The 25280-nt window shown below is 35.8% G+C and overlaps 1 protein-coding gene across 3 annotated transcripts; it reads left to right on the top strand.

Annotated features, from left to right (window-relative positions):
• The first annotated feature begins 600 nt into the window (after positions 1 to 600).
• ece1 (endothelin converting enzyme 1) lies at positions 601 to 23901 on the top strand. Of its 3 annotated transcripts, XM_051913513.1 has the most exons (20): positions 615 to 770; positions 2827 to 2861; positions 7757 to 7843; positions 10482 to 10620; positions 11745 to 11957; positions 12839 to 12963; positions 13092 to 13238; positions 13428 to 13493; positions 13581 to 13769; positions 14543 to 14685; positions 15195 to 15309; positions 18557 to 18667; positions 18753 to 18851; positions 19261 to 19338; positions 19450 to 19553; positions 20294 to 20404; positions 20538 to 20605; positions 21081 to 21271; positions 21771 to 21866; positions 23070 to 23901. In XM_051913513.1, exons 2-20 carry the CDS (start codon positions 2856 to 2858, stop codon positions 23244 to 23246), a joined length of 2265 nt encoding a protein of 754 aa, XP_051769473.1. In that variant the 5' UTR covers positions 615 to 770; positions 2827 to 2855; the 3' UTR covers positions 23247 to 23901. The 3 variants fall into 3 exon arrangements, with proteins under 3 accessions (XP_051769474.1, XP_051769473.1, XP_051769472.1); XM_051913514.1 differs by lacking the exon at positions 2827 to 2861 and having other exon boundaries at positions 601 to 770; XM_051913512.1 differs by lacking the exons at positions 615 to 770; positions 2827 to 2861 and having other exon boundaries at positions 6971 to 7843.
• Positions 23902 to 25280: the final 1379 nt, after the last annotated feature.

The following is a 25280-nucleotide window of genomic DNA, read 5'->3' as shown; positions in this document are numbered from 1 at the left end:
ATCAACTGACCTTATTTCAACCACATTTCAACGTTGAAGGTCGGTCATATGCCGGCTGGGACTGAGCCATCGGATTTCAACAAAAATATCTTAATTTGTGTTCCGAAGATGAATGAAGGTCTTACGGGTGTGGACGGCATGAGGGTGAGTAATTAATGACAGAATTTTCAGTTTTGGGTGAACTAACCCTTTAAATCTTGTTAGTGACTTGATTCAAAAGATTCGAATCACTGAGCTGATCAGACTGAATTACTGTTAAAGCTAAGAATTTTCAGTATAGGTCTATTTCCTCCAAAAATAATAATAATAGATAGATAAATACAGAAAAGTACATTTTTGTACACATAATTTTTAATTAGAAAGGAATTCTGCAACAACCATTCATGGTTGTAATTAGATTATTATAATTTAAACAAAATCTTGATCATGATGGCACTATCTGACAAGAAGCGAATTTAAATTCATACCCATCGACCCTGTTATGAGTGCTGCGCTGCCAACAAAGACCCGCCCACAGCTACAATGCAATTGGTCAGAAGTTGAACGTGGGAAGCTGTTTTGTAATATGATTGGTCGACTGAAGTTACTATTATAATCCCGACGGGTCTCTCGCAGTTAAACTGTGTATAGTCGTGTGCATGCTGTGTCGAGTCAACAGGGGGATACTGGCTTGAAGTCGTTTGTACAACCCAAAAATATATGTAATATAGTGATTACACCAAGTGGACAGTTGCCTAGGAAAGCGAGAGAGAGAGACTAAAAATATAATGGTAAGGAAACCGAACTTTTCCTTGTTTGTCAAAATAACAAATGCTGGCATGTTACTGCATTGCTGAATTAGCTCAAAGAATGTTGTATGTTTTGCTATATGAATTTGACTACAGCAGTTAGAGCTGTATAAGTGTAACATTATATATCAGTAGGCTAAATGTGTCGTCTTTCTATCTATATATCAGTAGTGCTTAAACCTGTGAATCTTTCTGTCATAAAGATCAGTATAAAGATTGTGCGTCTATCTTAATACTTTAAACCACATTACTGTAAGTGTATATACATATATTGAAACTGAACTAATTAAGTCAGTTCCGTGTGGGATGTATTACTTTGAACAGAGGTTACTTATTACCTAGAATTCATCATGAGTGTTTCCATAGGGCAATAAAGTTACAGCTGTACGCAGACCAGCAACAAGGCTGTAAACACGGTTTGGCTTGTGACTTCTTCAGTCTTATGTTCTTCAAATAAAATTTTTTTGTTTAATGTTGATGTAAGTACATATTGCCAAGAATGCCTATGAGCAGTAGCTTGCATCAAGGACATACATACATTTAAGTATATACTAATAGAGCTGGTTTAAATTAAATGTATGTTTACTGTTGGTCAAGTAACAGCAAGGTTACCAGCTTTTCGTCCTAAATCCAGACACTGATTACAAGATATTGACATCATGTTTAGCCATGTCTTGCACTATTTTCTCAGGAGATTAAGTTGTCCAATGGTTTAAGTTTTTATCTCTAGTGTAATCCTAGAAAGGAAGACTGCACCGGGTAATCTCTGACACCAGAAGTTGTGACCTCTGTCGTTATCATAAGACTTCATGTTGTTATATGTTCCAGAGCGCAGAGCAGCATGTTGTTGTTGGTCCTCTCGTCTGTATATTTCCGACTTCTTAATCCTCCTTGATTCGGATGGGTTTCTACATTTAATAACACATGATTCTGTCCTTACTGTTTCTGTTTGGATGACATTTGACACATTTGACATGCATGATTTACTGGTTTGTTTGGTTAAAATTGGTAACTGTAGACTGGAGCAGAGGGGGTGCTGGATCCAGACACTTAACCCCTTAACTGTCACCCCCTTTTTGAGCATAGACGTGAAAATGCACTATCAAAACTTAAATTGTTGTAATTCAAGAAAGCTTTGGAATATAGACCTAAGTTTGGTCTTGTTTTAAAGAAGACACTCCACTCAGCAGATTGTTGCTAAGGTGAAAGCACTTCCAAAAATGAAAGTATGAAAAAGTTATATTAGTTTAAATGTACTGTAAATCAAATGTACTGTATTAAAAAAAAAGTATTTTATATAAAATAAACGTTTTACAAAATAATTTTTACTCAAAAATTTCTATAAAATCAAAGCCATAGGTCCAAGTTGTGTTCCAAATTTGAAGTTGATATCACAAAAATTGACGTTCCCATGAAATTTTGTTTAGGTGTTGTACCAAAAAATAGCCACCAGGTGTCACCCACATTCCATTAATTTTTTTTTATGCATTCTCCTGTAACAAATTAATAAGTTTCTGTCCAAATATCACTTCTATCACAAAACAGATGCAAAATATGGAAGCTTGAGATTCAGACCTTTCCAACGATATGTGTTTTGTCAAGATTAGAAAAGTTTTGACTATAAATTAGTTAAAATAAATCTTGTAATTTGAAACATGACAAAGCCCACTGGGGGAGGAGCCTGCTAAAAGGATTTAAGGCACCGTTTCCATGGTAAAGCAATGTCCAATTTCATAGCAGTTTTCACAGGATGAATTTGAGTTTCTAAGCTTTTAAATGATACCTAATTTAAGATGATTACTAATATATGTGATACAAAAAAAGAGCAACAAACAAAAACAGCACCAAGCGTCCTGCTAGCGGTGACAGTTTAAAGGTCATTTACCACCCCGAATGTTGTTCCAGTCTACGTGACTTACTTTCTTCTTTGGAACACAAAAGAAGATATTTTAAAGAATGTTAGTAACCAAACTGTTTTGGTTACCACTGACAAAAAACACTGAAACATTTGTCAAAATATCTTCTTTATGTTCCACAGAAGAAAGAAAGTCACAGTTTTGGAAGGACATGAAGGTGAGTAAATGATAACAGAATTTTCTTTTCTTTTTTTGCTGGTGTTTGTGGGTTGATGAAAACCTTAAAATGAATTAAATCATAAAAATTAAATAATTTTACATTTAAATTCATATTTTTAAAATAAAAACAATCAAAATAAAACACTTTCTAAATGAAGATGAAATATTTTAAAGTCTACATGCATTTCATGTCGTGTGATTATTAAGATTATTGTTTTTTTTGTCAGCTGACTAAAAACACTAACCTGCTTTAATTTCCCATCAGATATTTTGACTTCAGACCACAGTACCCGATATGTTAGTGTCTGATTCGAGTGTAATTTGAGATTGTAAATGAAACACTTGCTACTGAAAGTATTAATGGGTGCCACCAGGGAAAGACCTCAAATAATGCATAATGACACTATCATGTGTCAGAGTTACCAAGTATCAAACAGACTTCTTTATTTAGGTGCTTCTACATGCTTTTCATAACCTTAACTTTAATTATCAGATTTGATATATATATATATATATATATATATATATATATATATATATATATATGAATTATGTAGAATAATTTATGTAGAATGTTTATATATATATATATATATATATTATATGAATTATGTAGAATGACTTATGTGAAAATATGTGTTCGGCATGTGAACAGGAATTAGGCCACATCCAAGTCAGAGATTCTCAAACTCATACATGAAATGAAATGTGCTTTCGCTCTCACACACATACTTGCAAATAGTGTGCATACACATTCACATGTTAACACAGTGGCAAACAAATGCTTTAGTCATGTCAGAGAAATGCTTTCGTGCCTTAAACAATTGGGCGGTTCACAGGATCAGTGGCGAATTTCTGACTCATAGCTGTGGTTTACTGCCTCACTGAATGGCAGCTTTTGAGACATGGTCCAGGAATCTGGGCATATTTTGTATTGTGTCTTACACTGTGCTGGGTCCAACTTCCCTTTTTCCAAATCACGCTCTTTATGAGTATGGAAAATGCAGGAATTGATCCCAGATCGGCTTTGAGTAAATACTAAAGCAGGGCAGGTTATAGGAAAGAGGCTATGAATCCATCCTCACCGTTGATAGAATCGGCACCCAAGCTATTCTGTACACCTGTGCATTGCTTCGATTTGGAGCCGACAGATGGTTGAGGAAACCCTCAAGCCAAAGCCCTAGACCGGATACAGGCAGGTCTCTGAGCCTCCAGCCAAACGTTCAGTGAGTCATGTCATTGGAAAGCGACGTAAAGGGAAGACTCCATTGTCATTGCTGGTCGCTGATATGCTGTTGGCAGCTATATGACTGCACATCTGCTGGGGCAGACCTGCCAGGAAAGTGTCTGAGTCCGTCTTTGGACAGAATTATGCCTGAAGTCCATAAGTAATTGTGTTACGAACAAGAAGAATGTGTAATATGTGAGCCACTTTCCATAAATTTTGTGTCCCATTACTTATCTGTTAAAGCCTGTTCACACCAAGAATGATAAAGGTAACAATAAAGATACAGTTCTAAAAATCGTTCGAAATATAAAAGAATAGTACTGTCCACACCACAGCTATTACCATAACGATATAGAGAAACAATATCGTTGGGATCACGATATTTTCAGCTGTTGAACGATAAAACACTGACAGCCAATCAGAATCCATTCTAATTTAAAGGCTCGCGCATTTAAAATGGCAGACGACATTGTGGAGAAGTTAATCGCCAAGATCCTGAGGACATCTGCTGGTTAAAGCCGTGTAAATACAACAAGAACAGCAAAAACATGTTGTACACACTTTGAAACCGCAGCGCGTGAGCTTAGAATAAACAGACCGTTATCGTTCGTTGGTGTGGATGCAAATATAGTTATCGTTATAGTTATCTTTATAGTTATCGTTCATGGTGTGAACAGGCCTTTACCCTTATAAAATAAAGGAATAGCCCATAAAATCAAGGAAGTGACACAACTTGAACCTTTTCCACAGCACGGCAAATTGGATGACAAATAAATAATATTATATATTAACATGTAAAACAGTCATTTTTCTTTCTTAAATTTAATATATTTCACTTATTTAATTTTTAATAATTGTTTTAATAAAATTTTTATTAATCTCCTAACCTCCTTTCATTGAATGTTTGCTGAATATTCTGTATAATATCCCGTTCCTGTGTATAGAAAGATCTTTGATGTGTGCCCTATAGTTAAAAAATTTTTTTGTAACATTTTTTTTTATTTAGATATTATTTTATATTATTTTGTGATTACAAGTATGATTTAATGGGTTAGTTCACCCAAAAATGAAAATAATTTCATTTATTACTCACCCTCATGCCGTTCCACACCCATAAGACCTTCTTCGGAATGCAAATTAAGATATTTTTGTTGAAATCCGATGGCTCAGTGAGGCCTGCTTAGCCAGCAATGACATTTCCTCTCTCAAGATCCATTAATGTACTAAAAACATATTTAAATGAGTTCATGTGAGTACAGTTGTTCAATATTAATATTATAAAGCGACAAAAATATTTTTGGTGTGCCAAAAAAACAAAATAACGATTTCAAAACACTGCTTCCTGAAGCTTCGGGGCGTTATGAATCAGCGTGTCGAATCAGCGGTTCGGAGTTACATGATTTCAGCAGTTGGGCGGTTTGACACGCGATGCGAATCATGATTCGACACGCTGATTCATTACGCTCCGAAGCTTCATGAAGCAGTGCTTTGAAATCTTCCATCACTATATAAGTTGTTATTTTGTTTTTTTGGCGCACCAAAAATATTCTCGTCACTTTATAATATTAATATTGAACCACTGTACTCACATGAACTGATTTAAATATGTTTTTAGTACATTAATGGATCTTGAGAGAGGAAATGTCATTGCTGGCTAAGCAGGCCTCACTGAGCCATCGGATTTAATTAAAATATCTTAATTTGTGTTCTGAAGATAAATGAAGGTCTTACGGGTGTGAAGCGGCATGAGGGTGAGTAATAAATGACATTATTTTCATTTTTGGGTGAACTAACCCTTTAAGTATCTTAAAATCTTCAAACAGGCTGTGACGCTAGGTTGGGAAAACCAAAACAAACAAACGAAAAAAAAAATCGTGAAGCCTTTGGCTATTCTTTTTTTTTTTTTTTTAATGATTACAGGTATGATTGGCTGTGACGCTAGGTTGGGAAAATAAAAATCTTTTGGCTATAATTTTTTTTTTTATTTAATAAAATTAAGTATTTGAGTTATATGAAAGAATAATTTTAGTGCAAACTGCTTCTATCAGTCTCATAGTTTCCAAATGACACGACAAAATAGGCACATGGTACGTTTTCTGTAAATGCCAGAAAGACTTGTGCTTCCCGAGTTGGAAGAAATTCAGCCCTTTCTGTCAGTACCCTCATGTGTTACTCTCCCGCCCTGTCAGGGTCATCAAATGACAGGGCTTTACCCATCTGAGGTCGTGAGAAGTACGTCTGGCCAGAATACATTCTATACAATGCTTACTGTGGATCGTGGGTGGGACTCTGTTTGGACTGGTCATATTGTGGTTAATATTTTACAGTTCTTTAGAGGGTCTGAATTGTGTTTTATGTGCCTGGTTGAAATGGGGTTTGGCTGAAAGTGAACATATTTGTCTGCTGTTTGAGTACTACTGCTGACTCGAGCTGTTCAGAAGCCACAGAGACCTCATGATAGACCATTGACTTTGACAAGACCGAAGACAATCAGTCTTTCATGCAGCCAGATGGCAGAAGGAAATTATATTATCATTTACAGAAACAGTAAAAAACTCAAATCCTTTTTTATGAAATTAATAAGATGTTAAGCCAATTAATTAACTTAATAATAAGAAAATCCCCAAAATAAATACATTGACACTGGGGTGAAGATGAAGCAAAAACATTACAGTGCACATTTAAAATATATATTTTATAAAATACTTTAATATGAAATAATACAATAATTTTATTATTATATTAAATAATACACATGTGATCAAATAAAATATGTTTAGAAATATTTAGGTGTTTACATTAATATTTAATTTAAATATGCTCTCAGTAATGTCTTTACAGACATATCTTCGTTATCATAAAGCATATTTAACACAGAAAATATACATATGTGTGCTTGTTTATGTGTGTTAAGAGTTCAGACTGGGACAGCAATATTTGGCTGTCATACTTATAAGGTGACTATTCTAATCTAGGCAGCTGAAGAACATTAAATGGGCGTGGCTTTGTACAAGCCCAACCTTCTGTCCTGGAAAGTACTATTGGTAGGAGTGAAAAAGGGCGGGAACTCACCTCCAACAGTTCCCTCCCAGCTCTAAATGAAAGCCCATTGTGGAATGCACACATTCTCTCTCTTACATGCGTATACTCACACACCCTCACGTATGTACATCAGGTTCTCTCTCCTTCCTGTTTTTCACAAGTTCCTGCCTTTATGGTGACGCTAGTGTTGTCGCAAGCTGGAAGGAGTTCAAGCTTCCCAGGAATCCCTTGTTTAGGATTCCTAACTAGGAGGGCTGCACCAAGGAAAGCTGAGAAGAGAGCTTTGAAATCTCCCAACACGTTTGTTGTGAAGACCGAGCTGACCATGCTTTGGAGATTTTTTTCCTAGGTGTAGCTGACGTTGGGGGGTTGGAAATTTGGCTTGGGAGGAGGTGAAAGCAGGGGGTGGAAGAGGAAACCCCATTCACACAGAGATCAGCCAGCACTGTTGACACGCTGAACCAAGAGCCTCCACTAGTCCTTTGGGACGACTAACTTCACAATCTTCTCCTGATGGAACTCACAGGAATAAACATTGCTAGGATTCCCAAAAGCTGCTGAAACATTTCTTTGGTTTAGTTATGGAATCACTGAGGGAATCTATTCTTCATTTGACCTTTCAGATGTCTACTTACAAACGGGCCACACTGGATGAAGAGGAGCTGTTGGATACCGGTTCCGATGGGATCTACCACACCTCCACCATGCAGGTGAGAGTTCATTTCTTAAACTTATTTTTCTTGACGTGTGTATTGAAATATGAGCCAATCCATTGAACTAGTTGTCCGTTTGCTTGATCCTTTACAAAAGTTGTTTGCTTAGTTACTTCCTCATGCTTTTCATCTCAAACATCCGCTGTGTGTTAGCACTGTTCTATACAGCTTTCTTCTTATACTGTTAAACAGTTTTTCCCCAGAAGTGTTTCTTCTATTTGTGTTGTGTGAATATGCCTTACACTTCTGTTTGCTTTTAATAAGTACACAATTGATATTTTTTTGTGTGTGTAAAAGTCAAAAAAACTAAATGCTAGCTACATTTTTGCTTCACTATGGTGTTTTTTTTCTGATAAAGTGCGCTTTATAAGGAAACTGTGCCATTGTTCCACCTGATCTGACCCCTTAAAATTATGGTTTGTTGTTGTAATCTAATTTAGTCAAGTTGAATCAGTCATATTAAATAATATATAAGACCTAACTGGTTTTAAGTACTTTTATTAATTTGAATGTTCCCAAATGACAGATTACTGACTAAATTTTTTTTTTTGATGGAGTATTTTTGTTGCTGCTATAAAACCAAAAGCTATTTGCGGAAAAAAACTGATTTGCATAAAAACTGAATGTTTATAAGGATGTTCAAAAAGGACTTTGATATCTGCTTAGTATATTCAAACCAGTATATCTCAATGTTTATGGATTCAATTGTAGCTTTTTTGCAACACTAATGTTTGTTTTAGAATAGTACCTTGTAAGAATTATTACTGAATATTTGGCCTTTTCATTTTGAAGTCCAAATATGTTCTGGTCTTTTGTTTCTCGAACCAGAACTTCATTATCCTCTGACCGTTCCTAAAATATTTTCTCTGGATCATCAAGGGTATTAAATGTTCTGGGTGCCTTTATTGAAAACATTTCACTGTCTGTTTTACTTTCTCCCTCTGCTCTCTTTTGGAGAGAGACCTGAGTTTGGCATTAAGGCTCATTGAAGCCACAGAACACATACAAACACAGACTTACCTGGTATGCATCCAAACTAAGCTGAGTAATTGCACAGCTGGGCAGTTGGCCACTAAAAGTGACTTTTGAACTCTGTGAGCTTAGTAGGGCTTAATCTGATTGGTATTACAGAGGTCATTTATTTAGTTTCTCTTGCACCTCCTCTGCCGAGAGCTGATCAGTTATGAAATCCTCAAGCCTTGTTTGATCAGTATAGAATCTAAATGAAGAGGCAATCAATCAGAGGAAAAGTTTAAAGCTTAAAGTTCATAGCCTTGGATTTTTTGTAGAGTTCTCAGGTATGTTTCACCAACTTTCTCACAGGAAACAGAAGAGACTGCTTTCTTATACAGTTATAGATGCTCTACTGTTCAAAACATTTGGGGTCAGTAAATTTAAAAAAAAAAAAAAAAAATTAATACTTTTATTCAGCAAGGATGCATTAAATTGATCAAAAGTGACAGTAAAGACATTTACAAAAGGATCATGTGACACTGAAGGCTGGAGTAATGATGCTGAAAATTCAGCTTTGCCATCACAGGAATAAATTACATTTACATAAATAGAAAACAGTTGTTTTAAATTGTACTATTTCACAATATTACTGTTATTACTGTAAAAAAAAGACAAATGTAACCTTGGTGAGCATAAGAGATATCTTTCAAAAACCTTATCAAACCCAAACTTTTGAACATTAATTTTGCATAAGGAGGTATTCAATGAAAACTGTTTGTCTTTGGGTCTCAAAATACAGTTTGGGTTGTTGAGATCTTCTGTAACTAAAGGAGACGTGAGAATTTCAGTACAAAAGGCTGATCTCATTACTGTCTGAGAAAAACATTTGAGATATTAAAAAGATCTAGTTTTGAAAATTTCTTTCCAGTGGTTAGGTTTGAATAGCACTGCGTTTGGCAGAATAGTGTTCAGACTTGGCAGTCTTTCCTAGTAAAGAGCCTTTCCTAGAAAGTAGGAAGTTTATCGCTGTGTTGTTGTGGGTAAGTTTCTCTTATGGATATAATGCTTAACCCAATGCTAATAACTCTTAAAGGAATGTTCCTGGTTCAATACCAGTTATTCTCTGTGGACGGCATCTGTGATATGCTGTCGATTACCACAGAAAATATTTGTGGTTACAGTAACACACTTACAGTGAAAGTAAAGCAGGCCAGCTGTTCCAGAGGATTTAAAAGCAGAAATTTGAAGCGCATGGTTTGTTCGGTAAAACCTTTTATTATTATTATTATTTGAGATCATCCTTTCAATCATTTGTTGAGGTGGGAATGTGATCTGTACTTTGAATTGGAGCAGAAAGACGATGATATTTGGTCCCACCAAAGTTTAATATTGTTGTTGGACATGATCATATATCATTTTCCCATGCAATATTATATAAAACCTGAAATATAACCTGCACCATGTTATACCAATATTTACCAGTACCAGATTACACAGGTGTCACTTTCATTAAGCAACACAAATAATCATCTCACCCTTGAGGATTGCTTCATTTGCCAATGATCACTCTTTTGGAACAGGTTTCAGTGTCATTTTCGTCATCTATAAATCACTGGTGATTTGCAGGGATAGTTATTTCAGTCTTAACCCTTATTTTCTGACTACTTTATGTGATTATCAGGTGGGGCTACAGCGGGGTCTGGGTCTCCGGTGCTGGGCGGAGAAAACCCATGTTGAGAAGAAACTAGTGGTCATCGTGTGCGCTCTGTCCGTGGCCCTGTTCATCTGCATCGTGTCTTTGGGTCTGCACTATAAAGAATGTGAGTTACTCTATCCTTTCATTTGATGGTACAAATTTTACATAATGTGGCAGTGTTTTTGCAGGCAGGAGCAACTCCATCTCTATACCCTAGAAACCAGTGTATTTTAATTATATGTAATTATATAATGTATATAAATATGCTATTATATATAAAATATTATTGGAAAATATGCTTTCCGTAGAACCCTGCAGTTATGAGATTTCATAACAATATGCAATTAAATTTAAATACTTGAGTCAAATCAGCATTTGCATGATATGCTCTGGACCTCATATCAGAAGCATTTACTCACTTTTATTGCAGCTCAAAGTTTTTATTTTTAAGTGAACCGAATGCCACTTCCTGTTATTCAACCATCTACTGTTGCCCAAGCATGACAAATTGCTGTATAAAAGAACAACGACTTTTGCCAGACTGTTTACCTCTAATTTCCTCAGCCTCTGTCAGGCCTATAGTTTCTTGGCCTTATCTCTCCAGATTAGGAGCTAGGGATACATCTTTTGGGCCAAATGTTTTTCTTATAAGAGGTTAGTAGTTTAGTCAATAGTTTTTTTTTTTGTTTTTTTTTTTTTTTGACAGTTACATTAAGTATTTTTATAAAGGGAAAACACAACGCTGTGATCTCCTGGGTTTAATTGCTGTAGCTTTCACGGGTCACTGTCGCTGCGTGGCCATTTAATCAGGATTCTCAGTAAATACAGTCCTTTTCTCAGAAAACCAAATTTTGGCAGTAACCCCTGGTAGGTGAATAGTTCCAGATGGGTTAATGTCCTGGGATCTTCCTCAATTCAAGGCATATTTATGATGTGCAGCCTGAATGCAGTATGAGGTACTGCACCGAAAGTGTAGCGCCCCAAAATCCCAAGCCATAATCAAAGCTATGTTGATTTACCTTTTCATGAGATGAAGATGAGTAATTGCAGTGGGGATGTATATTTTAGTTTTATCATGCATTGAGCCAGTACTGCACTTCATTTATGATTACACTTGTGTAAGATATGCTGAGTGAAAGAGACATCGGGAATACTTTCTTATCTGTTTGGCCCATATACATGATAAAAGACATATCCTTTAATGGATACAGCAGTATATTTATTATATACTTATATTGTTTTTAACAGCTCATCCGGGAATGTGCCTGTCAGAGCCTTGCGTTACTGTGGCAAGTACGGTCATGGGGGCCCTCGATCGGTCGGTGGACCCCTGCCAGGATTTCTACAACTTTGCATGTGGGGGCTGGATGAGAAAAAACCCATTGCCTGAGGGAAAATCCCGCTGGGGTCCTTTCAGCAACCTGTGGGAACACAACATGGCCGTCATGAAGAACTTATTAGGTAAGTCCAGGTAGATCATCATCACAAAGTATGGCCTGAAAAAAATGAAACGACTTACTTTTTTCGACGTCATCATCACATCCTCTTATTAGGGGTTCAAGCATGTAGCGTTGAAACCCCATTGTAATTGTTAATTTTCCAAGGATCAGCACAAAAAACATGGCTGCCATCAGTTAATTAAATTTCGGGCAGCTATCAGACAAGGTTAACGGAGGCTAATCTGGACTAAACACGCTGGGCCTGTTTGGCTCACGGCCTTAGAGGCCTGTGAGAAATTTGAAAGAAAACGTCCACCGGGGGTGCCTTTGCATTTTTAACGTGCATAAAGGATTGTATATCACATGATTTATCACACATGCCCACAACATTTGTAGCACATGGTAGAACTCCTCATTCTGAGCAATTTTGCCTCTAGGACTGCCGCTGTCCATTGAAACGTTCATTAAATGTTAGAGGTTATTTCAAAAACCAACTTTGGCGAACTAGTCCTAGGTTTTTGGCTCAACCTCGATAACTCTTAAAAAGTTTTATAAACTATATATTTCCTGTGGTAAATTGCCTGTATTGGCTGTAAATGGTCTTTTCCATCTATGATCGAGATGGTTACAGGCTTGCTAATTAAAATATTATGCCTTTTTACGCATGTGTTTAAAGGCCTTAAAGCTCTTGAACCCTGATAATTGCAGCTATATTGTTCTTAATTAGATTTTGAATCCCGGATTTTCAGTGGGGTATCAAACTTTTGGGCCCCACTGTATAAATAAACCAGTAATGAAGTTCCATCCTGAAAGGCTCCTACCAACTTATAGGCTTCGTTTCACTTTGCTTCAAGGGTTCATGAAGGTTCTTACATTGAATTTCTCTTCATTTGTTGAATTCAGAGAATACCAGCATGAAAAGCCTGAGCAAAGCAGAGCAAAAAGCCCAGTGGTATTACCAAGCTTGTATGAATGAGAGCAAAATTGAAGAGCTTGGGGCAAAACCACTCCAGGATCTCATCAATCAGGTGACCTCATATGCATAAACAAATATGAAACTCAAAAGATCTGTTGTAAATATATCAGCCTTAATAAAAACCTGCTTTTTCTTTTATTCTGGGATGTAATTCTTAATAACAGAACATTGTTTTTCCAGACAGGAGGTTGGGGTTTGAAAGGCCCGTGGGAGAAGGATAACTTCCAGGAGGTTTTACGGACTGTGTCAGCCAACTTCCGAACCTCCCCCTTTTTCACTGTTTTTGTCAGCACAGACTCAAAAAGCTCCAACAGCAACATCATCCAGGTGGGAACACTTATGGATATGTTTTTTATCACCATAACATGAATTCTTAAATGTCTGGGGGAAACTCTGCACTGTTCTAGATACTGTATTTTGATTTATAATAGCTGGTTGTCAGAATGTATTATAACATGCTTTATATCAAGATGCATGTCACTGTAGCTTAGCTTGTTGATTCCCCTTTTTCCACAGGTGGATCAGTCAGGATTGGGACTTCCTTCTAGAGAATACTATCTCAATAAAACAGCCAATGAAAAGGTAAACAAAGAGACCTTATTTTGTTGTTCATGATTGTTGGTAGTGTTTTGCTGTGGTCTGCAGCTTGTGGTGTTATTCCTTCTTCAGTATTTAAAAGCATACTTGAACTTCTTGGTGGAGCTCGGGATTCTTTTGGGGGGGTCAGAGGAGACCTCTCAAAAGATGATGCAGGAGATCATAGACTTTGAAACAGCCCTGGCAAACATCACGGTCCCTCAGGAAAATCGACGTGACGAGATGAAAATTTACCATAAAATACAAGCTAAAGAGTTAGCTGTGAGTATTACTGTGTGGTTACTTGTACTACTGTTTGATTGAAATCTGTGGTTCTTTACTGGTGGGTCATGAACCAAAAATGGTCACAGGTCTGTTCTGATATAGTCGTAAATGGAAAGGCTATTAATGAAATGCATAGTAATGATGGCAAAATATTACAATGGGGGACAAAATGTTTCCCATAATTTTCCTGTTGCAGTCAAAAATCCAGCTCTATTTGGATGCAATTTTATCTGTCACTTGGTTAAATTATTAAACTAGCCAGATGCTAACATGGGCAAGTTGCTTGACAATAGATAAACATTTGTACTGACTACAAATTCTTTTGAACAGAAAAATTTTTGTCAGTTTTGCAAAGTTAGTTTTTCTGTTCAGTCTATACTGCCATTCAAAAGTTTGTGGTCAGTAAGATTGTTTTTCTTTTTGTTTTAAAAAAGTAGGCTCTCATGCTCATCAGGCTGCATTTGTTTGATCAAAAATACTATAAAACAGTAATATTGTAAAATATTATTACAATTTAAATAGTTTTCTATTGTAATATATTTTAAACTGCAATTTATTCCTGTGATGGCAAAGCTAAAGAACCACTGATTTAAATGATTACTTCAATGAGACATGTTCTTAAAGGTTGTGATTATTAAAATGATTGTAACAATTTCAGAACATGTAGTTGTGTTTCCTTTGCTGGAGATATAAAGCATTCTTTCATAAGTCAAATTGTGGTGTCGCATGTGAGCTGGGAAATCAGTCATGTGTTTGTGTCTGTGCTGTAGACGTTGGCTCCAGCAGTAGATTGGATTCCTTTCCTCTCTGCAGTGTTCGCCCCTGTTGCCATAAATGACTCTGAGCCTGTGGTTGTATACGCTAAAGAATACCTCCAGAAAGTCTCTGAGCTCATCAGCAACACCAACAAGAGGTAAACCAACATTAGGCTGAATTAGCCAGCTACGCTGTGTGGTTTTTTTTGGGTGATACTCTTACCCCTTCTCCATCAGAATGTTTCGTGTTCTAGAGCCAGAGCCAAGTATGTGTTTCCACTCTACTTGAGGAACAAACGTTGACATAACGCTGCTATGTGTTGTTTACCCGACTATAACCAAAAAAAAAAACAAAAAAAAACATTGCTCGTCCTTTGTGCAGGCATTGTGTGAATTGAAACTGAAACTGTTGATTCACCCACTCTCTTGTATGCTGGGTCTCTCCTGCAGGCATAGTTTTATATATTTAGATATAAAGAGCAATATAGAGATATAAGTGCAATGTTATTAGATTGCTCAACGAGAGAGCGGCAACATTTCTCCACCTCGGGAACCCGCACCGGAACCGTGTTGGTGGAAAAGGGGTATATTTAACTGACCTGTAGAAAAATCACATTCTCCTTTGGGAAATTGTTAGCTAAGATCAAAGCTGATGTGTCTCCCCCAGTGTCTTGAATAACTACATGATCATGAAAGTGGTGCGGAAAATGGTGTCCATCTTAGACCAGAGGTTCCAAGATGCAGAGCAGCACTTCCTTGAAGTCATGTACGGCACCAAGAAGGTGAGAAACGAAGATCAAAGCTGACATCTGTCAGCCCAAGGCACTGCTGTCACTGAAAGAGTCATGAATGATCCATCAAATATCAAATAACAAAGTCATGTTTTTCACATTTATCTCTTTTTCTTTTTCCCTATCTATCATACATAATTTCATTTTTCTATAGTTGAGATTTAAAGCACATTATTCATTTTTGTTTTTAGTTTTTTTTTATTTTAATTTTTTTTAATTTTACTGCCAAGGTAGAAAAAAGCACCATAAAAGTATCATAAAAGCGGTCCATACAACCAAGCACTGTTTATTTTGATAGCTTTGTGAAGTAAAATTTGAGGAACAGACCTAAATTTTAGCCATTATTCTTTAATAATCTTACCCTCTGCCAGATCAAACAAATCATATTCTTTCCTGTGTTCAGTTAAAAAATAACATCTGTCATCTATCTCAGATTTCCAAATGGCATTGATTGATTGTCATGCCATGTGACCATGAAATTAATAATTTTATTCAGCAAGGACTCATCTGTGCGCTAGAACATCTAGGCATAAGAACAGTTTTTTCCCCAACGCTATCTCCAGCTTAAGCAGATAACATAGCAATTACCCCTGTTTTAGTATTCACTTTTAGTACTTGAGAGAGAGTAAAAATTAGTTGTGTGTGTATATATATGAAAATAAGGGCAAATGATCATTATAAGAAAATAATAATAAGTAAAATAAAATAAATAATAATACTAATGTGGTATACATCTGGAACAGAAGACATACAGATTTGTATTGTATATACAGCAGGATAAATAGAATATTCTATTCATCCTGCTGTATATACAATACAAATCTGTATGTCTTCTGTTCCAGATGTAAACCACATTAGTATTATTATTTATTTTATTTTATTTTACTTATTTATTATTATTTTCTTAGTTTACTAACAAATTCACACCTGGCGAATAAAGCGCATTCTGATTCTGATTACATTGGTCAAAAGTGGCAGTAAAGACTTTTACATTGTTACTATATATATATATAATATATATATATATATATATATATATATATATATATATATATATATATATATATATATTATATATAATTTCAAATAAATGCTGTTCTTTCTATTCCACTACAGTTATCTTCCTCTTGCAAGGATCATTTGATGCAAAAATAATTTTATATTCAAAAGCAAAATTACCCAAATATTAAACTATTAAACTAGTCAGTGTGCTCAGTCAGCATGAAAGGCAAAAAGAGGGAAATGTGATCATTTACCCTCGTCCTCTCTCTTCTGCTCTCCGTCTTTTCGACTTCTCTTAAAGTAACTGGTATTAGGGTTGGTGTGTATGAAGAGGCGGTGTGTTGTTCTGCGGGGAGCCTGGTTATTCAGACTCTTATCAGGAGGAGATCCTGTTGCCCTGGCCTCACTTTCCGCTGGGGTCAGGCTGAAATAACAAACGAAAGACTGAGCCTTGGGCGATGTGTGTGTGTGTGATGGGTTATGATAAGAGATAAAGAGAGGGTCCATAAGGACGGTCACCTTCAGCACAGCTTAGTATGTTAGTGTGGGTATAGCTTTTATTATTGCATGTAAAGTGATAGGTTAGCAAAAAATGAAACTTCCTGTCATCATTTACTCATCCTCATGTCATTCCAAACTTCTTTCTTCTGAGGAACTTAATGTTGACTGTGCTTTCTGTCATTCAATGAAAGTGAAATGTGACTTGGAGCTGTCAAAGCCCCAAAAATGACAAAAAGCACCATAAATGTATTGTTAGTGTAATCCATATAATGTCTATGCTGGATTCCAAGGCTATTTAAATGCTGTTCGTTTGAACTTTATATTCATTTAAGAATCCTGAAAAACACGTATCACTGTTTCCACAGACATTTTCACTTAACGTCTCATTTCCTTTAAAAGCTAAAATTCCATTTTACCCTCATAGTCTTTCATTGTGAGCTATTAGCCGTTATCTCTAGAGCCTCCGTTTCTAAACAAGAGATGGGAAGTTGAATGGGTGACAAGACATGTCCTGTTGCTGCCCACATCTGGGCGTCATATTCAAGAAACCTTCAAGAGAACAATGTGATGTCTCACTATGGAAGCTTGTTTCCGGCACTGAATAAAAAATAAAAAAGATAATTGCGACTTTCTATCTGACAATTCTGGCTTTTTTTCCCCCCTCGCAATTCTGACTTTATAACTCGCAATTATGAGTTTGTCTTGTAATTCTGACTTTATAACTCACAATTATGAGTTTGTCTTGTAATTCTGACTTTATAACTCGCAATTGCAAGTTTATAACTCGCAATTATGAGTTTTTGTAATTCTGACTTTATAACTCGCAATTGCAAGTTTATAACTCGCAATTATGAGTTTTTGTAATTCTGACTTTATAACTCGCAATTATGAGTTTGTCTTGCAATTATGAGTTTGTCTTGTAATTCTGACTTTATAACTCGCAATTCTGACTTTTTAACTCAGAATTATGAGTTTGTTTTGTAATTCTGACTTTATAACTCTTAATTATGAGTTTGTCTTGCAATTATGAGTTTGTCTTGTAATTCTGACTTTATAACTCACAGTTCTGACTTTTTAACTCGCAATTATGAGTTTGTTTTGTAATTCTGACTTTACAACTCGCAATTATGAGTTTGTCTCCAATTGAGTTTATAACTCGCAATTATGAGTTTATATCTACCAATTCTGACTTTATAACTCGCAATTATGAGTTTGTCTTGCAATTCTGACTTTATAACTCACAATTATGAGTTTATAACTTGCAATTCTGACTTTATAACTCGCAATTGTGAGTTTAAATCTCGCATTACTGCCTTTTTTTCTCAGAATTGCGAGATGTAAACACAATTTCGAGTTATAAAGTCAGAACTGCAAGATATAAACTCAATTGTGAGGGGGAAAAAAGCTCAGAATTGTGAGATGTAAACTCGCATTTGTGAGGAAAAAGTCGCAATTACCTTTTTTATTTTTTATTTAGTGACGGAAACAAGCCTCCATAGTCTCGCTGATAAGTGAAAAAAAAAAAAAAAAAACCTGTTTACCTTGTTACATGCACATTTGTTTATCTTAAATGTCTTGAAAAAATTATTTGTGATCATTTCCTCAAACGCTAATTCCCATTTTGTGCACATGAAAACTAAACTTTGTGTAGCTGCAGAAGTTCAAGTCTGGATGTACTGTAGATTGTTTGTGAGATATATCACCTTTGTTAATATGTCACCTTTGTGTTTTCCAGAGCTGCACACCACGCTGGAAACTTTGCGTCAGTGACACAGACAGTGCTCTGGGCTTTGCTCTCGGGGCGCTCTTTGTCAAAGCTACTTTTTCCGAAGACAGCAAAGCTTTTGTGAGTATTTTGTGATGTTTTGCATGCCATCCCCATCTTTTCCTCCAGGCCTATAAACTATATTCTCTCCTGTTGTATTTTTCAGGTTGAAGAGATGGTCTCCGAGATCAAATGGGCCTTTGAAGACAGCCTGAAGACTGTCGGCTGGATGGATCCTGAGACAAAAAAAGCAGCCAAAGAAAAGGTGATAACCAACAGCACAATCCCACATGATGCTTTACACCGCTTCTGCCCGCAGGGCTGGATCTTACTGAAATCAACACCTATCTAATATCAGACTTTAAACAGTTTGTATTAGCTTTAGTTTTAGAATTGATGATTGTTTATCATTTTCATTACTTTAAGGTTTTGGGGTTTTTTTTGCCTGGTGGACAATAAAATTGACTAAAAAATCCCATTAAAGGTATAATATAGCTACCAGAATATCAGAGAGACTTAGTGCAAAAAATAATTCTTGGGAACTATACATTTATATTGCAGAAAAACTACAAGTTTTTATGCTTGTTGATGCTCTGTAATGCCACCTGGTGTTGAAGTCTAAACTGTGCTCTTATAATGCCACTCAAAATATTTATTTCCTTTTTCTTGTCTAGGCAGATGCAATATACAACATGGTTGGTTATCCAAAATTTATTATGAACCCCAAAGAACTGGACAAGGTGTTTAATGATGTATGTATACATTTTGTTCATTTCTGTTTGGTTTTTTTGGTTCATGGAAAAATGTCTTTAATATAGTAGAGTGCCTGAACTAAAATCTCGGCCTCTCAAACTGTGTATCAGTTTGATGTTGTTTCAGAGCTTTACTTTCAAAATGTCATGAATTATTACAACTTCTCTGCACGAGTGACAGCTGATCAGTTGAGAAAAACCCCCAACAGAGATCAGTGAGTATCAGTCCTACTTGCACACAAAATGATGCTCTGACACACATCTCTTAAAGGGATAGTTCACCCAAAAATGAACATTTTCATCTTTTACCAGTGTTATTTTAGTATTATTTATATACTATTATAGTGTTTATTAATGTTTTGATTTGGCTTTTTGGCTTTTATTTTCAGTTTTCACTTTAATTTTAGTTAATCTTTATGTGCTTCTGTCATTTTTATTATTTTTAAAAAATATTTTGGATAATTTAATTTGGTTATAGTAATTTTAGTACTTCAACTTAAACTTATTTATTTCGGTTAGTTGCCAAGGACATTTGTGTTGAAGTTTTTTAAGTTTAAATGATTCATCTAATATTTATATTTTATTTCAGCTTTATTTCAATCAACCTAAACCAACTTTTTAATACTTTTTGATTTAGTTTTAGGTTTAGTCAACAATAACAACACTGTCATTTACTCCCCCTAATGTCTTCCCAAACCCTTGTTGATTTTTTTTTTTTTTTTTTTTTTTATTCTGTTAAATTGAATGCAAAGAACACAAACAACATTGGACCCCATTGACTTTCATTATATAAAAAACAGACATGTTTCAAAATACATACAGGTTTGGAATGATGGCAGAATTGTCATTTTTGTATTAACTTTTAAATTAAGCTACCCCAGTGTCTGTTCATGTGTATGCCAGTGAACAGGCAAGCCATTCATTTTTTCTTTCTTGCTTGTCTCTTCGCATACAGATGGAGTATGACTCCACCAACAGTTAATGCCTACTACAACCCGACAAAGAATGAGATGGTACTTCCAGCAGGCATTCTACAGGCTCCCTTTTATAAGCATGCTTGGCCAAAGTAAGAGCTCCCACTAGCAAAACCTCACTTGCTTATTATTTAACCTCTTACTTGAGTTTTTAGAAAGAGGCAGTTTGTTGTCGGATATATTATATCATTTACCTCATCCTATTGTGTATTTGTTGTTTTCTAGAGCAATGAATTTCGGTGGTATAGGAGTGGTTATGGGGCATGAGCTCACCCATGCCTTTGACGATCAAGGTAACAAAATTATTCTCTCTAAATTATTACTTTATATTATTTCAGATAAGATCTCCAGTATGTAAGATTCAGTCAATTGCTATAAATAGTCAAATGTGCCACTGATTGATTATTAACAGATTTACATAACCACAGGAGTAACTATAAACCTAAGTAGTTGCTATAGAGTAAATACATTTCACACATCATTAAATGATTATTAAATTATTAATTAAATATTAGACTATCGAATCATGCATCTGTCTGTTGATCAGTTTTTAGAACCTCAGTCTAGCAAGTATTATTAGTAATTAATACAAATAATGTAAAAAGATTTTTTTTTTTTTTTTTTTTTTTTAATTATGAATACTAAAAAATTGAAAAAATACAAAAAGTTGGAAAAGTCACTGTTAAAATGTGCATAGATAGATAGATAGATGTGACCATTTATCAATATGTGTGTGTTATAACACAGTGTTTTAAACATGTACTACAGGAAGAGAGTATGATAAGGATGGGAACTTGCGTTCATGGTGGCAAAATTCTTCAGTGGACGCTTTTAAACTCCAGACTCAGTGCATGGTGGAGCAGTACAGCAACTACAGTATAAATAAAGAACCTCTGAACGGGAAACACACTTTGGGAGAAAATATTGCTGACAACGGAGGCCTGAGGGCAGCTTATAAGGTTTGTGAAGATCCTGTTGTGGAACAAGACTTTGCATGAACTAGAATCTAAATCGATTTAACTCAATCAACAGATTTGTTTCGTTCATCAGCGAGTTATAAAGAGATGAAACACCAATGGTTACTTTCCATAACATGACAACAGCTACGGCAAATGACGTATGAGAATCTGATACGAAAGGCATTACGATCTCTATATGTCTCTCGTTGGCGGCTTTGATAGCTTTGGGGCCGTCGTGATCTGAAAAGCCTCGCAGTGCAACAGGTGGCTCGGAATGGGCTACTCTACCTCCAGCCGCTCGGATTCTTTCCATTGGCTGAAAAGTCATAGGTTACAGAGCAGATGCGCAAAGCATATGGCCGGAGAAGACCCTGCGTTAACCTCTCTGATGGAGAGGAAAATAACCGTTGACACGAGGGCACTGTTTATTTGTGATCTCAGCATGCAGTGTAGCATACTGAATTATTAGCGGACTTATGTTATCACACTTGCTTTGCAGGCTTATGTAAACTGGATCGAGAAGAACGGTGAGGAGGCCACCCTGCCTGCCCTTGGAATGACCAATCATCAGCTGTTCTTTGTGGGATTTGCTCAGGTTTGTGCCTCAAAAATGTTTGCTTTCTATGTTACACCGCTAGTGGTCGCTAGAGGCCTATTCAAAACAAAGGCGTAGCTTGAGAGTGTAATCTTGGGACATGTGGTCTTCAACTCAACGGATGGTGCAAAAGAATAGGGATGGGACTCGGGAAGAAATCATGTTCATGGATGCGATTATTAATGTTATTGTAGTATGAAGCAGAGCAGGACCTAGTGTTGTGGGAGCTGAACGAGGCCGCTGGAGTGATTGCGTAAAACACGCCTTACGAGCAGCTGAACTTTAATTATACCACAGTCGCCGGTGCCGTTTCCGCTTTTCTGGTCATGAGTATAAGGTAACGCAGCTCTGTGTATTATATTAGATACATTTGAGAGTGTTGAAAATTATGTTATGACGTTACTCTGTGCGTTCGCTCGGTGGCTGCTGTGAGACACTGTTTCACACTGCAGTAAGATAGATCGATTTTAGAATATCATTAAATGCTGGATGGCTTGTGTCGATAAATGGCATGCAATTAATTTTAAAACGTATTGTATCACGGAGAAAATTCTGTATTACTGTTACTAAAAATAAAGTTGCATCTGATTATGCTATGTTAGCTACTTGACAAAATAGTGTTTCTCTGAGGCATGGTAAAGCATGGTACTCACAAAAAATCAAGAAAATTAGATTTAAACAATAAGACTAAACATGCTGAGCTATAAAACAACAATTAGTTTTCTGTCTATAAATATATCAAAACAGTTGTTCCCTTGTCCATTAAAACGTGCAATATATTAAAGTGTCTTTGGTGTTTCCATGGTTTCTACAAAATAAAACCGGGTAACGCGGGTATGACGCAATTGACAGGCGACTCCTCACACATCCCGGAGCCTTGGTCAAAATTGCAATTTTCTCACGATTTACTAATAGTTGGAAACATTTGGGATATTGTAAGTACTCAAGTGAGCAAAATATATAGCACTGGCCTAGTGTTTTTTGGATATTTTACTGCAAAATCTTACATATTGCACCTTTAACTTTTTTAGCCCTAAAATACTAAAACTGAAACTAAAAACAAAAACAAGAAAACAACTAAAAACTAACATCGATGGAGTAAAACTAATTAAATTAACTAAATTAAACAAAATTTCTTCGAAAATGTAATAATCTGGTTATGCCCTACTATGGTCTAATAAAACCCTGTTTCCTTTTTTGTAGGTGTGGTGCTCAGTTCGGACTCCTGAAAGCTCTCACGAGGGCGTTATCACTGACCCCCACAGTCCGTCACGCTTCCGGGTCATTGGCACCATCTCCAATTCCCACGAGTTCTCAAAGCACTTTGGCTGCAAGGCAGACTCACCCATGAATCCCAAGCAGAAGTGTGAGCTGTGGTGACAGGGACTGAACCTGGAGCGAGCAAGGTGGTGAAGCGACCGCTGTTATCGCTCAAAATATGCCAAACGTCCATCTCAGGTTGCCTAATCTTGACTGCCAGAAAGCTGGTGGACTTATAGTGGACTACATGTTTTCCAGCAGGAATTATTTGCCTCTTAATGAGGAGTAGGTGTAAATAATGACTCCATGGAAGTCTATATAATGGTGTTTTATTCTTATACAAACATTCAAAACACTGGAAGTTGGTGGTTAAATGTAATGAGTGAATGAATTGCCACTTTTGCAAACAAATTTTCTTTGAATATGTGCCTTTTTAGCAAATGCTTTTATTTTTCTAATAGGAAATAATATTTATGTTCTCTGTAATACATTGTTGGTGTTTTTCTTTGTCTGGAATGTTTGCTAATTCTTATGCGCAACAGATTTAGCTAAATACCTTTGCTCACATTTTAATTCATGGTTAACAAGTTTTATACAAGATATCCTCTGTTGAATTTGCCTGTGCAATATTAACTTAAACTCTAATGATGTTAATTGAAGAGTACATATGTGAGCAGAACAGTGTGCCCACAGTTATATTGCATTTGTTTTTGGACCATTATACAAGAATGTGCCTTTGAAACTATGCAAATATAAGACTTGCTGGGAAAAAATATTTTCATTATACACGGATTCCAACTGTCCTTTCCACCCTCAAAATAAATAAGAAAAGTGGGTAACACTTTACAGTAAGGTTTCATTTATTAACATTAGTTAACTATATTAGTTAACAAGAAAATACTTCTAATGCACATTAGTCCTAGTTAATGTTGATATTTAGTTAAAAACATTAGTTAGGCACTGTTAACTGACATAAACAATTTTAATAACTAACATTATTAAAGATTTTAAAAATGCTGTAATATTGCTCATTACTTCATGTTAGCTAACTGATGTTAAGAAAACAAGACCTTATTGTAAAGTGTTACTGAAAACTCTTTCTTTCTAGTACCTCATCAAATGTATTCAAAATTTGTTTTGACTACTTACAATGGGCTATTTTCAAGAATTCATTACTAAGAGGAACAGAGTTCCTATCAATAACTGTAATTTTCATTGACGGCTGAATGAATGAAACAGACAACACGAATAACCGCAATTGTGTGGTTTATAGTGGTATTATAAACCGGTATTTTGTGGTTTGTCTGACAGATGACCGACAGATGTCGCCACATTCACAGTTTTTAATGGGAGCAGAAATGCCTGTCAAAGGTTTGCTAATGTTCTTATTTAGCTCCCACTATCTAATCCCAGTAAACATACTCAAAACAGCAAGCGCATATATTCCATAAACGTTAAAGTTCACAAAAATCTTTCATCAAACGTAAGTAATACTAATACGTAAGTAAAACCAAAATCTGGGCGGGACCTTTAAAAAAAAAAGGTGGAATTGCAGTCTTATATTCAGTCATCATATACTGCGCATGACTCATTCATTTCTTATACTGAAGATTGATGGCTTGGAATGTAACGGAGATGCCATTCATTGTGTGAAACAGTGCAGGAATTTTGTTTTTATTTTTTTATTGCAAACAATTCAGAGATGACATTAATGAAATACAACTTTGCATACATTACACAGAATGTATCAACAATACATCCAATGCCATCTGAACATATGGAAGAGAAGAGAAAAGAAAAAAAAAAAAGTTGACAATGACTGTTAAAGAGAAAGTTGCAATAAACTAGCTTTTTTAAACAGTGCAGGCGAGTGGCGACTGCCTTTATGACGTCACTCTCATTGGCGTATTGCAATGTCCGATTCGCAAACGAATCGTTCTTTTTAGATTTTGCCTGAACGAGTCGTTCACAAATTGAACTGAATCGTTTCGAGCGGTTGTGGAGTCAACAACTGACCAACTAATTGAACCAACAACCTATTTCGAATTTGACTGATGTGGCAAAAAGTTAATTTAGTAGCCGACTAGCTGAAATATTACAAATGTACTGTAAATATGTTTATGACTTGATTGTTTTACAGTTTTATCAACACAC

Source organism: Ctenopharyngodon idella, chromosome 11 (genome assembly GCF_019924925.1).
Source record: "Ctenopharyngodon idella isolate HZGC_01 chromosome 11, HZGC01, whole genome shotgun sequence".
NCBI classification, from domain to species: domain Eukaryota; kingdom Metazoa; phylum Chordata; class Actinopteri; order Cypriniformes; family Xenocyprididae; genus Ctenopharyngodon; species Ctenopharyngodon idella.
The sequence above is the reverse complement of the archived record's forward strand: the minus strand, read 5'-3'. Positions and strand labels throughout refer to the sequence as shown.

Excerpts from the sequence above, each read along its gene's own strand:
- ece1 (XM_051913512.1), top strand. The coding sequence starts at position 7,715 with ATGGAATCACTGAGGGAATCTATTCTTCATTTGACCTTTCAGATGTCT. Across the intron at positions 13,239-13,427 it reads CCAACAGCAACATCATCCAG|GTGGATCAGTCAGGATTGGG; the intron begins GTGGGAACACTT and ends CTTTTTCCACAG. Across the intron at positions 13,494-13,580 it reads ATAAAACAGCCAATGAAAAG|TATTTAAAAGCATACTTGAA; the intron begins GTAAACAAAGAG and ends TTCCTTCTTCAG.